Source organism: Rhinatrema bivittatum, unplaced genomic scaffold (genome assembly GCF_901001135.1).
Source record: "Rhinatrema bivittatum unplaced genomic scaffold, aRhiBiv1.1, whole genome shotgun sequence".
Classification (NCBI taxonomy): domain Eukaryota; kingdom Metazoa; phylum Chordata; class Amphibia; order Gymnophiona; family Rhinatrematidae; genus Rhinatrema; species Rhinatrema bivittatum.
In genome coordinates this window covers 31,460-47,595 of record NW_021820285.1, presented here as the reverse complement: position 1 = coordinate 47,595, position 16,136 = coordinate 31,460, and the positions used below count along the sequence as shown (strand labels likewise).

General features: G+C 45.4%; 1 protein-coding gene across 1 annotated transcript in view; it reads right to left on the bottom strand.

Moving 5' to 3' along the window:
* Nucleotides 1-392: 392 nt before the first annotated feature.
* LOC115081389 (pre-B-cell leukemia transcription factor 1-like) overlaps nucleotides 393-16,136 on the bottom strand; it is a gene marked incomplete at both ends in the record, with an annotated part of 35,103 nt that continues 19,359 nt past the window's right edge. Inside the window, one exon of the mRNA XM_029585843.1 lies at nucleotides 393-528. Within this exon, the coding sequence (XP_029441703.1) occupies nucleotides 393-528 (136 nt within the window). The remainder of the gene's footprint in view (nucleotides 529-16,136) is intronic.

The window sequence follows — 16,136 nt, the reverse complement described above, 5'->3', positions numbered from 1 at the left end:
AGTTCTAGAAACTTTCATATAGGTTTTCTATCCTGGGCTACATCGGATGATATCACCCGTGTGTGAGGACTACCATCTTGCTTGTCCTTGGAGAAATGGAAGCATCTAACCGGCTCCAAAACTACTAATGCCATATAACCACAATTAACAGTCAAAATACCCATTAAGTTTCAAGCTTCAAACTTTTAAAGATGAAGACAAGTTTTGTGAATTCTCCTGTAAATATAAGAGTTTGCAGCTTTGGCACAGGATGGAAATGTGGATCTAAGAGTTTCCTAATGCTGTCTTCATTGGCTGCCATTTCCCTGTACATTTGTAAATACCCATCATGCACTGGGTGTGGTACACTAAGGGAACAGCGCCAATGGAGAAGTTGATTTCTCGGCCCTCACCTGTGAGACTGTGATGCCGCATTTCTTGGCTAGCTCCTCTTTGGCTTCCTCACTGGGGTAAGGGTTGCTGAGGTGGGAGTAAAAATACTCATTCAGGATTTCTGTGGCCTGCTTGTTGAAGTTTCGTCTCTTCCGCCTTTAAAAAAACCAAAAAAAAAAACCCCATGTTATCACCTTTCATGAAATTGTGCTATAAAACACTTTACAAACATAACATTGTGAAACATAAATGCAGCCACCTCTGGGGTAAGTAGCCATGACATCTTCCTAAGGAGAAAAGGAACAATGTTATTCTCTGACTACAGAAGGACAAAGCAGCACAAGAATGCAGGATAACTTCACAGGACCCTGCAAGGGAAAAGAGGTTGCCTGCAGAGACCGGTCACACTAGCAGGGACTCCTGGGGACATACTCTAACACAGGGGTGGGCAGTTCCGGTCCTCGAGGGCCACAAACCAGTCTGGTTTTCAGGATATCCCTAATGAATATGCATGAGAGAGATTTGCATGCACTCTGCCTCAGTTGTTTGCAAATCTATGTCATGCATATTCATTAGGATATCCTAAAACCTCGACAGGTTTGTGGCCCTCGAGGACGGGAATTGCCCACCCCTGCTCTAACATCACATCCCTGGTAAAATAAACAGCAAATTGTATTAGCATAATAACCCACAAATGTAGAACAGGTACTGGCAACATTCCTGCATCATTATTCTGGTCTCTTTAACCTACTGAATAGTATTTCACGTACATTATAAGACACTGAGAGCACACTTACATTACAAGGGCCCAATGGGATAGCTACAAGCAATTCTGAAAGCATGATCTGCCACATGATCAAAAACCATGAGCCAACTTGCACTACCACTCTGGTGCTTCAAGATGTCAGCAAGAATCATAGAATCAGAAAACATGACTACACCCAGCCTACACAATTTGCTTCTTTTTGAAATGCTAGGTATCCTAGCTGATCTCTGATCTTCACTTCCTTTCTTCACAACTAAGGATCCTCTGAGTTTATTGTATGCTTCTTTTTTTAATGTTCTGGTTTATACCACCTCCACTGGGAGGTGGTATGAATCCACCTTCCTTTCCATGAAGCAATATTTTCTAAAGTTACTCTTGAGTTTACCCCATTTCAGCCTCATATCATGACCTCTTAACACAGTAATATAGTAAAATACAGCAGATAAAAGACAAGTGGCTCATCCGATCTACCCAGTTATTCCACTCCACACTACTAAAGCTATCTCCCAGCTGTGAGCTGTAGAAGCTTGATCACCTGTAGGATATCACTCCTTATCCAATGATCATAGATTATAATGCACTACATTTTAACCATTTACCAAAAAGTAGTCCACAGGAATATTCTCTATATTTTTTTATGTATTTTTTGTTGCATAGAAAAACTGATCAAGGCAGTTACAGAAGAAAATATCTTAAGGTGAGGAAAAATAAAATACTCAAGAATCATTAAAGTACATAAAAAGTAATGAAAATGTTCCTATAAAATGTGTTTGTTAAATGATTGTTTTATTGCATTGCTGACTATGGTCATCAAAAAGCTGTGTACCAGGTGGTTTGACATCACTTAGCATTTTTTAAGATGCCATCCAGTAAATGTGGCAGTTACGTCTTACACATTCCACCTTGATGGGGTTTTGTTTTTTTTATGTTGGATTAGGTAGGGAAAATAGTGGCATGGTGGGGGTGCAGGGCAGGCACTGATGACATCCTGCCAGCCAGCACTGACCCCGTGGAGCCTGTGGGTTATAACCTGGCTGCTCCATGACTTGTGCTGTCACTAGTTTATGCTTTGCTCTTGAGAAAATGGAGTGCGCTCTCTGCAATAATGTCACCTCCTGCCCCCTCTACCTCTCTACAAAAGCTTGTTTTCATGACCTCTGCTGGCAGGTTATTCCAGACATCTCCTACTCTCTAAATAAAAAAGGAATTTATCTTGATTCCTCTGAGCCTCTCTCCCTCCAGCTTCACACCTCCTGATGCCTTGTCTCTGAAATTCCTTATCTCTGGAAAATGTCACCTTCCTATGGTACACTGAAGCTTGGCAAATATTTTAATAGTTCTCTTCTACCATTCCATTTCATTTTTTCTAGTGAGTATATTTTGAGTATTCAGCTTTTCTCTGTAGGCTTTGTGGAGCTGGTCCTCTCCCATTTTAGGAGTGGACCAGCAGCAGGCTGCAAATCAGGCAAGTCAATTCACTTTCAGTTGCCTCAGGTACAAACAAATAATCTAAGATTTAACTCGCACCTTTTCCACTGGTAGCTCAAGGCAAGTTACATTCAGGTACCATAAAACCTCTGGGGACAGGGAAATACCTACAGTAACAAAGTAATCTGCCAGAAGTGGCTGACGAGTAACAAAAGATAAAATATGAATAAAAAATTAAAATGCCCTGCATGGAATATGGGATAGAGAAGAACTAAGAGCTGTCCTTAAAAAAAAAAAAAAAAAAGGATGGTGCGTCCATTTATACTGGAGTGGTTTACAGGCCTCCAACTCAATTGGAAGAACTGGACAGAGATCTGGTCAAGGACATCCAAAAAGTGGGAAAGAAGCCAGAAGAGATGATTTTTGGAGATTTTAATCTGCCAGATGTAGACTAGAGAATCCCTTCTGCACAATCTACCAGAAGTAGAGAGAGAGTGGTTACTCTGCAAGGGTCTCTGTTCAAACAGATGGTAATGGAACCCATGAGGGAAGATGTGAATCTAGACTTGGTGCTCACTAATGGGGATAATGTCTCTAATGTCCAGGTGGGAGCCCACCCCAGCACAAGTGATCAAACAGTATTGGTTTGATATCGCAAACAGGATGCAGAGAAGTCACACAAAGACCTGGGTTTTGAATTTCAAAAATTACAGACTTTGCTGAAATGAGGAAGTACCTGGAGATAGAACTAGAAGATTGGGAGAAAATGGGAGGTGGACAAAAGTGGGCCAAACTAAAAGGAGCAATTGACACTAAAAGGTGACAAAGATCAATGTGTGAAGAGAAATGAAGAAAAAGCAGAAATATTAAACAAATACTTCAGTTCAGTGTTCACTAAAGAAGACCCTGGAGAAGGACCTTTACTGGTTGACAAGACCATTGGTGGAAAATATGTAGATGAAACTGTTTATAGAAGAGAATGTTTAGGAAGAGCTAGGAAAACAAAGTGGATAAGGCAATGGGGCCAGATGAGTTTCATCCCAGGATACTGAGGGAGCTCAGAGATGTGCTTTGTAAGGAACTGGGGAAACTTTTGGGGAAAGGGGAGACTTTTCCGAAAGGATGGGCTCCACCTTAACCAGAGTGGAACCAAGCTGCTGGCACTAACTTTCAAAAAGGAGATAGAGCAGCTTTTAAACTAGAACAAAGGGGAAAGCCGACAGTCACTCAGCAGTGCATGGTTCGGAGAAATGTATCCTTGAAGGATACTAATGAAACAGGAGAGTTAGGGCATCCCAACAGAGAGGTTCCATTAAAAGCAAATATAGTCCATATGCCTATATGTAAAAAATCACCAAAACTAATGATTTCCGAATTATCCCAAACAACTGAAAAGCAGGTTGTTAAAACAAACAAAAAACACACTTTGAAATGTCTATATGCCAATGCCAGAAGTCTAAGAAGTAAGATGGGAGAGTTAGAGTGTATAGCAGCAAATGATGAGATTGACATAATTGGCATCACAGAAACTTGGTGGAAGGAGGATAACCAATGGGACAGTGCTATATCAGGGTACAAATTATATCGCAATGATAGGGAGGATCAACTTGGTGGGGGTGTGGCACTTTATGTCCGGGAGGGTATAGAGTCCAACAGGCTAAAGATCATACAAGAGACTAAATGCTCAGTAGAATCTATATGGGTAGAAATCCCATGTGTGTTGGGTAAGAGTATAGTGATAGGAGTATACTACCGTCCACCTGGACAAAATGGTCAGACAGATGATGAAATGCTAAGAGAAATCAGGGAAGCAAACCAATTTGGCAGTGCAATAATAATGGGAGATTTCAATTACCCCAATATTGACTGGGTAAATGTAACATCAGGACTTGCTAGAGATATAAAGTTCCTGGATGTAATAAATGATTGTTTCATGGAGCAATTGGTTCAGGAACCAACAAGAGAGGGAGCTATTTTAGATTTAATTCTTAGTGGAACACAGGATTTGGTGAGAGAGGTAACGGTGGTGGGGCCACTTGGCAACAGTGATCATAACATGATCAAATTTAAACTAATAACTGGTAGGGGGACAATAAGTAAATCTGCAGCTCTAACACTAAACTTTCAAAAGGGAAACTTTGATAAAATGAGGAAAATAGTCAGAAAAAAACTGAAAGGTGCAGCTGCAAAGGTTAAAAGTGTTCAACAGGCTTGGACATTGTTTAAAAATACAATCCTAGAGGCGCAGTCCATATGTATTCCACGCATTAAGAAAGGTGGAAGGAAGGCAAAACGATTACCGTCATGGTTAAAAGGTGAGGTGAAAGAGGCTATTTTAGCCAAAAAATCATCCTTCAAAAATTGGAAGAAAGAACCATCTGAAGAAAATAGGATAAAACATAAGCATTGTCAAGTTAAGTGTAAAACATTGATAAAACAAGCGAAGAGAGAATTTGAAATGAAGTTGGCCATAGAGGCAAAAACTCATAATAAAAACTTTTTTAAATATATCCAAAGCAAGAAACCTGTGAGGGAGTCGGTTGGACCATTAGATGACCGAGGGGTTAAAGGGGCTCTTAGGGAAGATAAGGCCATTGCAGAAAGACTAAATGAATTCTTTGCTTCCGTGTTTACTAGTGAGGATGTTGGGGAGATACCAGTTCCGGAGTTGGTTTTCAGGGGTGATGAGTCAGACGAACTGAACGAAATCACTGTCAACCTGGAAGATATAGTAGGCCAGATTGACAAACTAAAGAGTAGCAAGTCACCTGGACCGGATGGTATGCATCCCAGGGTACTAAAGGAACTCAAAAATGAAATTTCTGACCTATTAGTTAAAATTTGTAACCTATCATTAAAATCATCCATTGTACCTGAAGACTGGAGGGTGGCCAATGTAACCCCAATATTTAAAAAAGGCTCCAGGGGTGATCCGGGTAACTATAGACCAGTGAGCCTAACTTCAGTGCCGGGAAAAATAGTGGAAACTATCCTCAAGATCAAAATTGTAGAGCATATAGAAAGACATGATTTAATGGGACACAGTCAACATGGATTTACCCAAGGGAAGTCTTGCCTAACAAACCTGCTTCATTTTTTTGAAGGGGTTAATAAACATGTGGATAAAGGTGAACCGGTAGATGTAGTGTATTTGGATTTTCAGAAGGCGTTTGACAAAGTCCCTCATGAGAGGCTTCTACGAAAACTAAAAAGTCATGGGATAGGAGGCGATGTCCTTTTGTGGATTACAAACTGGTTAAAAGACAGGAAACAGAGAGTAGGACTAAATGGTCAATTTTCTCAGTGGAAAAGGGTAAACAGTGGAGTGCCTCAGGGATCTGTACTTGGACCGGTGCTTTTCAATATATATATCAATGATCTGGAAAGGAATACAATGAGTGACGTTATCAAATTTGCAGATGATACAAAATTATTCAGAGTAGTTAAATCACAAGCAGACTGTGATACATTACAGGAGGACCTTGCAAGACTGGAAGATTGGGCATCCAAATGGCAGATGAAATTTAATGTGGACAAGTGCAAGGTGTTGCATATAGGGAAAAATAACCCTAGCTGTAGTTACACGATGTTAGGTTCCATATTAGGAGCTACCACCCAAGAAAGAGATCTAGGCGTCATAGTAGATAATACATTGAAATCGTCAGCTCAGTGTGCTGCAGCAGTCAAAAAAGCAAATAAAATGTTAGGAATTATTAGGAAGGGAATGGTTAATAAAACGGAAAATGTCATAATGCCTCTATATCGCTCCATGGTGAGACCACACCTTGAATACTGTGTACAATTCTGGTCGCCGTATCTCAAAAAAGATATAGTTGCAATGGAGAAGGTACAGAGAAGGGCAACCAAAATGATAAAGGGGATGGAACAGCTCCCCTATGAGGAAAGGCTGAAGAGGTTAGGGCTGTTCAGCTTGGAGAAGAGACGGCTGAGGGGGGATATCATAGAGGTCTTTAAGATCATGAGAGGTCTTGAACGAGTAGATGTGACTCGGTTATTTACACTTTCGAATAATAGAAGGACTAGGGGGCATTCCATGAAGTTAGCAAGTAGCACATTTAAGACTAATCGGAGAAAATTCTTTTTCACTCAACGCACAATAAATCTCTGGAATTTGTTGCCAGAGGATGTGGTTAGTGCAGTTAGTGTAGCTGGGTTCAAAAAAGGTTTGGATAAGTTCTTGGAAGAGAAGTCCATTAACTGCTATTAATCAAGTTTACTTAGGGAATAGTCACTGCTATTAATTGCATCAGTAGCATGGGATCTTCTAGGTGTTTGGGTAATTGCCAGGTTCTTGTGGCCTGGTTTGGCCTCTGTTGGAAACAGGATGCTGGGCTTGATGGACCCTTGGTCTGACCCAGCATGGCAATTTCTTATGTTCTTATGCTGGCGGGTCCAGTGCGTGACCTGTTCACCAGATCCCTGGAAACGGGAGTGGTGCCTAGTGATTGAAGAAGAGCGGTGGTGGTCCCGCTCCACAAGAGTGGTAGCAGACAAGAGGGCAGAACCTACAGGCCAGTTAGCCTCACCTCAATGGTGGATAAATTAATGGAGACTCTGCAGAAGGAAAGGATAGTGAACTATCTACATTCAGGAGGACTGTGGACCCGAGACAACATGGATTCCTTAGGATAAGGTCCAGTCAGACAAATTTGATTGATTTTATTGATCAGGTAACTAAAGAATTGGATCGAGAAAGAGCGCTCGATGAGATCTACTTGGATTTCAGCAAAGCTTTTGATACAGTCCTGCATAGGAGGCTTGTGAATAAAATGAGAAGTTTGGGAGTGAGCACCAAGGTGGTGGTGGCCAGTTTTAGCCACCCAGCAAAACTATTTTTAAACTCAATTTGACAGCACTGCATCAACAATTATAGAAAATGGATATAAGATCTTATTCAGATGATATGTAATGCCTCATCAATTATATAAAATATACCTTAGATGTCAGTTAATTGTTGAAGACAAATACAGATTAAACAGACCAAAAAGTATAAACAGAAATGAGCAGACAAAAAACTGAATTTGAAATCGCAACAAGCCAGGCGCTGTATGCGGTGCAGCATAACCATTCCTCATAAAACAATAAAATCAAGAAAGCAGAGTTGCTTACCTGTAATAAGTGTTCTCCTAGGACAGCAGGATGTTAGTCCTCACACATGGGTGACATGATCAGATGGAACCAAAAACGCACACTGAGCACACCCAGCATTTCACTATCCAAGTGGGGTTCCCTTTCTGTCTCGTAACATAGAATGATGAAAAATAAAATAAACATAGGAGAAACCCAACTCTGCAGGGTGGCGGGCGAGTTTCCTGAAGACTAACATCCTGCTGTCCCAGGGGAACACCTGTTACAGGTAAGCAACTCTGCTTTCTCCTAGGACAAGCAGGAAGGTGGTCCTCAGACATGGGTGAATACCTAGCTACAGGCTTTTCCCAAACACAACCAAGAGGCACCAAACCAGGTGCCAACTGGCACAACAACACAGGTGCTGTTGGTAACAGGCAGGAAACAGCCTGAACACAAGAAAAAGGGCCCTAGGCAGGAAGAGTTGGGTTCTACAGTTGGAATAGATTCCAGAGGACAGACTGGCTGAAGCGGCTATCATATTGGCCATCCTTGTCCAAACAGTAGTGAGCAGCAGAAGTGTGGAGGGAACTCCACATCGCTGCCTTGCAGATCTCAGACACAGGGACGACTCTCAAGTAGGCCAATGAAGCTGCCATGGCTCTAACAATATGAGCCTTGACATGGCCCCCAAGCTGCAGTCCCACTTGTGCATAGCAGACAGAGAATCAATCCGCCAGCCAGTGAGAAAGGGTTTACTTGGCAACTGCAACTCTCAATCTGTTCTTATCACAGAGATTAAGAGTTGCATGGACTGCCTTTGGCCTGCTGTCTGCTTCAAGTAAAAGGCCAAGGCTCTCTTGCAATCCAAGGTGTGCAGAGCCCGTTCGCCCTAGTTCGAATGAGGCCTGGGAAAAAAAAGGTGGGCAGGACGATTGACTGGTTGAGGAATTTAGGGTGCGTACACAGAACCACCCTATCATGAAAGAAAATAGTGTATGGTGGGTACGTCACCAATGCCTGAAGCTCTCTGATCCTAGACGCAGAAGTGACTACAATCAAAAGCATGACCTTCCAAGCCAAGTATTTCAGGTCACAGGTGTGCAATGGCTCGAAAGAATCCTTCATGAGATGGGCCAACCCCAGATTGAGGTCCCAGGCACAGCAGGATGACGCAGCGGAGGCTTTAATTGAAGCAGACCTCGCATGAAACGCCCCACTAAGGGCTGCAGAGATGGGTGAACCATCCACCCACTAGTGATAGGCCCCAATGGCACTCAGGTGTACTCTGATGGAGTTGGTCTTGAAGCCAGCATCCAACAGGTATAGCAGATAGTCAAGCAGCTTCGGTGTAGAGCAGAACAGATCTAACCCGTGATGCTCACATCACACGGCAAACCTCCTCCACATAAGATTTCCTGGTGGAATTCTTCCTGTAAGCTACCAGGACCTGAGACATATCGTCCGACAGGTCAATGGGCTGCAGAATTAGCCTCTCAACATCCAGGCCATTAGGGACAATGCCCTGAGGTTGGGATGGCTCAGCCTATCCTGATCTTGCGTGACGATCTGGGGAATTCCAAACCAATCGGGTCCCTGACAGAAAGATCCTGCAGGAGCGGGAACCAGATTTGCCTCGGCCAATGAGAATCATGGTCCCCCCATCCTGCTGGAGCTTCAGGAGAGTCATCACCACCAGAGGAAACGGAGGATATGCACACAGCAGGCTTCTGCCCCAATTTGGGGGGGGGGGCAAAGGAGTATGTGGTTGGTTTGTGTCCTCCCTTAAAGGGAACAGAAATTTTTCACTTTACTGTTGCAGAGGGAGGCGAAAAGATCCACATCTGGGGTTCCCCAAAGGCAGAAGATCTGGTCTGCTATCGCTGGATTCACTTGCGGGGGCTCGACTCAGTTCATCCGTGACCATATTCTCTGTCCCCACAAGGTACATGGCTCAAAGCAGGATGCCCAGAGTCTACGTGCATGATCAAATCTGAACTGCTTCCTGACACAGGAGGAACGATCCTGTACCTCCCTGTTTGTTGATGTACATTATCACCTGGTTGTCAGTCTGGATTAAGACAGTCTTATTGGACAAGAGATCCCAGAATGCCCAGAATACGTAACGAATCACTCAAAGCTCCGTGAAGTTGATCTGGCACTGAGCTTCCTGAGCAGACCACAGGCCCTGCGTGAGGATGCCCTCCACATGGGCACCCGCACCCCAGGGTTGACACATCCGTGGTGAGCACAATCTGGGAAGAGGGAGGCTGGAAAGTAACCCCTTGTTTCCAAATTAGGCAGGCTCTCCCACCAAGATAAGGTGGCCTGGAGCAGCGGCGTAAGGTGGATGCACAAGTGGAGGTCCTGGGTGGCCTACTGATACCGGGACCGCAAGGTCCATTGAGCCCTGCACATATGCAAGCGAGCCAAGTGTGTAACATGGACAGTGGCCGCCCTGTAACCCAAAAGGCAGAGCTTAAGGTGGGCCAAGACTTGCTGGCTCCTGCAAACCAGACCCGCAAGGGATACCAGTGAGAGCAACTGATTGCAGGGTTGATAGGCTCTGGCCTGGACCATAGCCAGCCGGGTGCCAATGAAGTTCAACTGCAACGGGGTAGTTGATGACAAACCTGAGGGACTCCCATCAACCCGTGTAGAGACAGAAGAGCTCCCCTCCTTGGTGGCGCTCTTGACCAGCCAGTCATCCAAAAAGGGGAATGACTGTACCCCTAGACGGCAGAGGTGCACTCCCACTGCTGCCGAATGGCAACATCTTGTATTGGAAATGCCTCTTGTCCACAACAAAAAACAAAGATACTTCCTGTGGCTAGGGAAGATTTCCCTTGAGATCGAGGGTGTAAAGCCAGTCCCCTCCTTGCACGAGGGGAATCAGGGTGCCCAAGGATACCATTTTGAACTTTTCTCTTTTTAGAAACTGATTCAAAGATCCAGAATAGGGAGGAGTCTCCCTGTTCTCTTTGGAATCTGGAAATAGTGAGAATAGAACCCCCTCCCTTGCTGCCACAACGGGATAGGCTTGACTGCTCTGGCCATTATGAGGGTGGAGAGCTCCGTCAAGAGTATTTCTTGATGTGGGGACGACCCCAAGAGGGGCATGGGGACTGTCATCGGAACATCCAGAAAGTTGAGTCGATACCCTCAACGAACAATGGACCACACCCATCGGTCTGAGGTGATACTGGGCCAGTGGTCCAACAAAGAACTGTAGTTAGCCTCTGACTAGTGGGCCCGGTGTCGAGGGTATGGGTGATGAGCTTATGCTCCCCCACAGCCAGTCAAAAACCCCATAACAGGGCTTGGCTGGGGCACCGACTGAGGCCTGGGGGTCTGCTGCTCTCTAGGGCGGCCCATAGAGCTCCCACGTTGAGCACAGTCACGAGAGACAAGAGGATATTATTTCCTCGGGCGGTAAAAAGACCTCTGTGAGCCTTGTCGCGAGGACTTCCTGGAAGAGCACGGTGGATCCGATGTACTAGCTGAGATGCTGGAGGGTCTTATGGTGATCCTTCAACTGAGCCATAGCATCCCTCACCTTATCACCAAAACGGTTTTCGCCAGTGCATGGGAGATGGACAAGTTTCTCCTGGACCTCTGGGCAGAGATCCAAGGCTCAGAGCCAGGCCATCCTGCAGGCACCAATGCCCGCCGCTGCCACCCTAGCAGATGTTTCAAACATGTCGTTGGTGGAGCGCACTTCATACTTGCCACATTCCAAGTCTTGCTGGACAAGAGCCATAAAAGCATCTTGTTGCTGCTGGGGCAGATGCTCTGATAACTCCTGGACCTGTTTCCCGATGTTCCAAGAGTATTGTGTCATATACAACTGGTAGGAAGCAATACGGTTGATCAACCTTCAGGAAGAGACTTAAGACTTGGCTCTTCAAACAAGCTTTCCCGGACTCCAGCTAATGTCCTTCAACTTCAAGTTCTATTTCACAACCAGCTCATTTAACTGTTCGTTGTAAATATTTAAAATGCTATTAACCTTTTCTTTTTCCTTCCTCTCCCAGTTTAAGCATCCCTGTTTTTTGTAACTGCTTTCTTCCGCACTACAGTTCCAGTTTGTTTTTTCTTTCTATGCACCACTGTTTTAATGTAAACCAGCATGATGTGATTTTATCATGAATGCCGGTATATAAAAACCTTAAATAAATAAATAAATAAATAAAACATGGCGCTCTGAAATACCTTCATGCCCAATGCATCCAGCATTCTGTGTTGTCGACCCAGAGGGGTGGAAGCTTGGGTATGGGAATGCTTGACCTTCTAGACAGCAGACTCCACAACAGACTGATGTGGGAGTTGATGCCTCTCAAATCCTGATGTACCAGATAGACAGCATCAGACTTCCTATTTACCCAAGTAGCGGAGATGGGGTGCTCCCAAATTCTAAGGAGTAACTCCTTGAAGATCTCATGGATGGGAACAGTCACCATCTCCTTTGGGGAATCAACAAACTGGAGAACCCCCAGCTTCTTATGCCTGGCATCCTCTTCCATCAGAAGCTGAAATGGAATGGGTTCTGCCAAGGCCTGGACAAACCCCACAAAGGTCAAGTCCTCAGGTGGGGACTGGCGCCGCTCCTCCAGAGACAGGTCCGATGGAAGATCACCCAAGTCCTCGGACGAGGACTCAGAGGTATCATCCTCCATGGGTCATATGGGGCATCCTCTTCACTAAGATCACCTGGAGACACCAGTGGAAGGCACCAAAGGACCTGGAATTGGATTGGGGAACATTGGTTGTGGAACGAAGGGCTTCGGAAGTGCCATGGGCTGAGCTGGGTCTTCCTCCTCGAAGAACTCACAATGGACGGAGGAGGCAATGGTGGCTGCCGGGGCATCGAGGGACCCCCGTGTACCGGCAGTATGGGGAGGATGCCAAGGAGGACATCAAGGTGCTCCAGCATCGGTGCCAACATTGAGGGTGCAGGCTATGGCACCAGTGACAGCACCGGTGAGGCTGGCGGCTTGTTGCCCTGTAGGGCTTGGACCACCGGCAATTGCACCCTACGATCCAACTTCTCTTGAAAGTCCGCTGAGGCCAGAATGGAGGTAGGCGTCACCAGATCTCCCTCAGAGCCCTGAGGGAGATTGGTGCCTAGCACCAGCATCAGTGGGGAACACCTGGATGGCATCTCCTCTCCGCATGGTCACTTCGGGGGCATCACAGTAGGCACTGGTGCCGTACAAAGACGGCAACCGATAGCGATGCATCTGGGACTTCCTTCTGTGCTCGGCCCAGTCTTTCCCTGGTGCTGAGGAGAATGGAGACGAATCCGACGTCCTAGAGCACGAAGACACCACTGATGGCAGAACTCCGGCCCCTTTCTCCAGAGGGGGCCCCGGTGGGGGAGAGGACATCGAAGGCTCGGTGTCCATCAATTTCCCGCGGCCTCACATAGTCAATGCCCCCAACGCCGGAATTGAAGTTTCAGATTTTTTGGAATAGAAGAGCTTCTCCATCTTATCCAAACGGGCACGATGGTCTTTAGGGGTCATCGTTGCAAAAATGACACCCCCCTGACATCATGCGATGCCCCCAGGCAAAGGATACATACCCCATGTGGGTCCATGAGGGACAAAGCCCGTGGACACTGAGGGCATCGATGAAAACCTGACTCCATTACAAAAAAGACCCGACGAGTAGTCAGTGCCCAGCGGCCACCGAGAATGAGACACCCCCGGGAATCAACTGCAGAGAAGGGAAAAAAATTTACCATGCTGCCCTAACTACTACAAATTCACATACACAGTTCTTAATACATACAATATAACAGTCTAAAATAAAAAATTAAACAATAAAAACAAACTGATCACACTTCCAAATCCATCTGCCACTTTAAAACTCTCTTCCACTATAAGCCTTTTTAAATAGTTCAGCCTTCAATAACTTTCTAAGTTTTAAATAATCCTGCTCTTGATGCAGCCGCAACGGTAGCATATTCATATTGTTGGAGCTAAATTTGAAAACGCCGTTGGTCTAGTTCCACTAGACAATAAATCTTGTAGGGATGGGATAAAAAATAAATCCTGGGAAGCCAAACATAATGTGTTGAAATATACTTAATTTTTCCAGCTAATCCATGTGACTCCATATTAATTGCTTTATGTATTATAGCAGGGGTCCCCAACCACCAGTCCGCGGAACAGGACCGGGCCGTTGGGGGTTTTTTGCTGGTCCGCGGTGCCGCTAAGCACCGGCAGGTGTGTCGCATGCTCCCGGTCTCTCCCGCTGCTCTTCCTTCCCTGCTGCCGTTGCCGCCGGGCTATCAGCACGTTCAAGCCCAGTGGGTACGGCAGCGGTGCTAGAAGAAGCTGTGCACCCGCGGCTGGCCTTTTCTTCTTCCCGCACGCCCCCCCCCCCGTGATCCGGAACAGGAAATAATACACAGAGCGGTGCGCAGGAAGGAGAAAGGCCGTGCCGTGTGGAAAAGTAGCAGCGGCAAAAGCAGCATCGGCCCCCGAGCAATCAAAGCAGACAGCAGCATGAGCCTCCCGCGGCCGATGGGATTCTTCTTTCTTGGCCTGCAGGGGCTGGAGGAGGAGGCTGCTGCAGCTACCATTTGTGCTCGGGGGGGGGGGGGGGGGGGAGAGAAAGAGAGAGAGAAGCAGCCAGCCAGCCTGTGTGCGATTGAGAGAAACTGGTCAGAGAGCTGATATATGTGTGTGTGTGTGTGTGTGTGAGAGAGACAATGAAAGTGATTGCTCAGGGAGATGACTGATGTGTATGTGAGAGTGTGAGGCAGTCAGGGAGGTGACTGATGTGTGTGCGTGTTTGTGTGTGAGAGAGAGAAAAAGCATGGAAGTGAGAAATCTGGGTTTGTGAGAAAGCATGGGCATAAGAAGCCTAGTGTGTGTGTGTGTGTGTAAGAAAGCATGGAGTGAGAGAAGCCTGTGTGTGTGCATGCATGAGAGAGAGAGACTGGTTGCTAAGGTGACGGTGTGTGTAAGAGAAAGAGACTGGTGTGTGTGTGTGTGTGTGTGTGTGTGAAAGAAAGCATGGAGTGAGAGAAGCCTGTGTGTGTGCATGCATGAGAGAGAGAGACTGGTTGCTAAGGTGACGGTGTGTGTAAGAGAAAGAGACTGGTGTGTGTGTGTGTGTGTGTGTGAAAGAAAGCATGGGAGTGAGAAGCCTGATTATGTGAGAGAGAGCATGGGAGTGGGAAGCCTGTGTGTGTGTGCATGCATGCATGAGAGAGAGAGACTGGTTGGTAAGGTGACGGTGTGTGTGAGAGAAAGATACTGGTGTGTGTGAATGTGAGAGAAAGAATGTGATTCAGGGAATGAGAAGCCTGTGCACGTGGAGAGTGAGCATGGAATTGAGAGAGAGACTGGTGTGTGTGTAACAGAGAGAAAGTGATTATGGGAATAAGAAGCCTGTGCATGTGAAGAGTGAGCATGGGAGTGAGAAACCTGGGTGTGTAAGAAGCCTGTATATCTGAAAGAGAACATGGGAGTGGGAAGCCTGTGTGTGTGAGAGAGAGAGAGAGAGAGAGAAAGAAAGTGATTATGGGAATGAGAAGCCTGTGCATGTGGAGAGAACAAGCATAGGAGTGAGAGACTGGTGAGTGTGTGTGTGTGACAGATAAACTGATTATGAGAGTGAGAAGCCCATATATGTAAGTAGAACACGGGAGTGGGAAGCCTGTGTGTGTGTATGGCATGAGAGAAACTGTTCAGGAAGGTGACTGGTGTGTGTGTGCCAAAGACTGTTTAGGAGATGATTGGTGTGTGAGAGACAGAAACTGGTCATGGGGGCATGACTGGTATGGTGTGTGTGTGTGAGAGACATGGGCACTAAGGAAGAGGACCATAAGTATAGAGCTTAGCTTCTACTGTTTCTGGTGTGTGCCACGGCCTACATGGAAGGGGAGTAGGAGAGCTGCTGGAAGAGGTAAGTAAAGGTGGCTTTTTAAGTTTATTTTTCTTGATTGACTGCCATTTTAATTATGTGATGTCTACTTTTTTGAAATATTTTATTGGTGTTTGGAGAATGTTTAATAGTTTTTATGAGTTTTTAATTGTTGGATGTTATTCTGTTCATAGCTGTTTTGAAACATTTATTCTGCTTATTAGTACAGTTTACAATTATTTCTGTGTGGGGATCTATAGCAGCTTGCTAGTTCTGTTTTCCTAATAAGAGGTGTATTGGTTTTTAGGACCTGATTTAATATTTGTAGTGTTGCCTTTTCATAGATAGGGTTGCTCCTGTTTGAGTGTATTCCATAATACAGGTATAACTGTGTGCGGATTAGTTTATGTGCATTACTACAGATCCTGGGAGTATGTTAGGTTGGTTCTGTGTCTGTTACCGAGATGAGATATTTTACTAGCATGTAAGCGTTTGTATCGGTCTTATTTGTTGTGTTTTCTCAAGAGGATATGCATTGCTGGTAAACTGTTGTCTTTTCATAAGTAGGGCTATTAAGCCTGGAAGTAGAAGGAGTTTGAGTTGC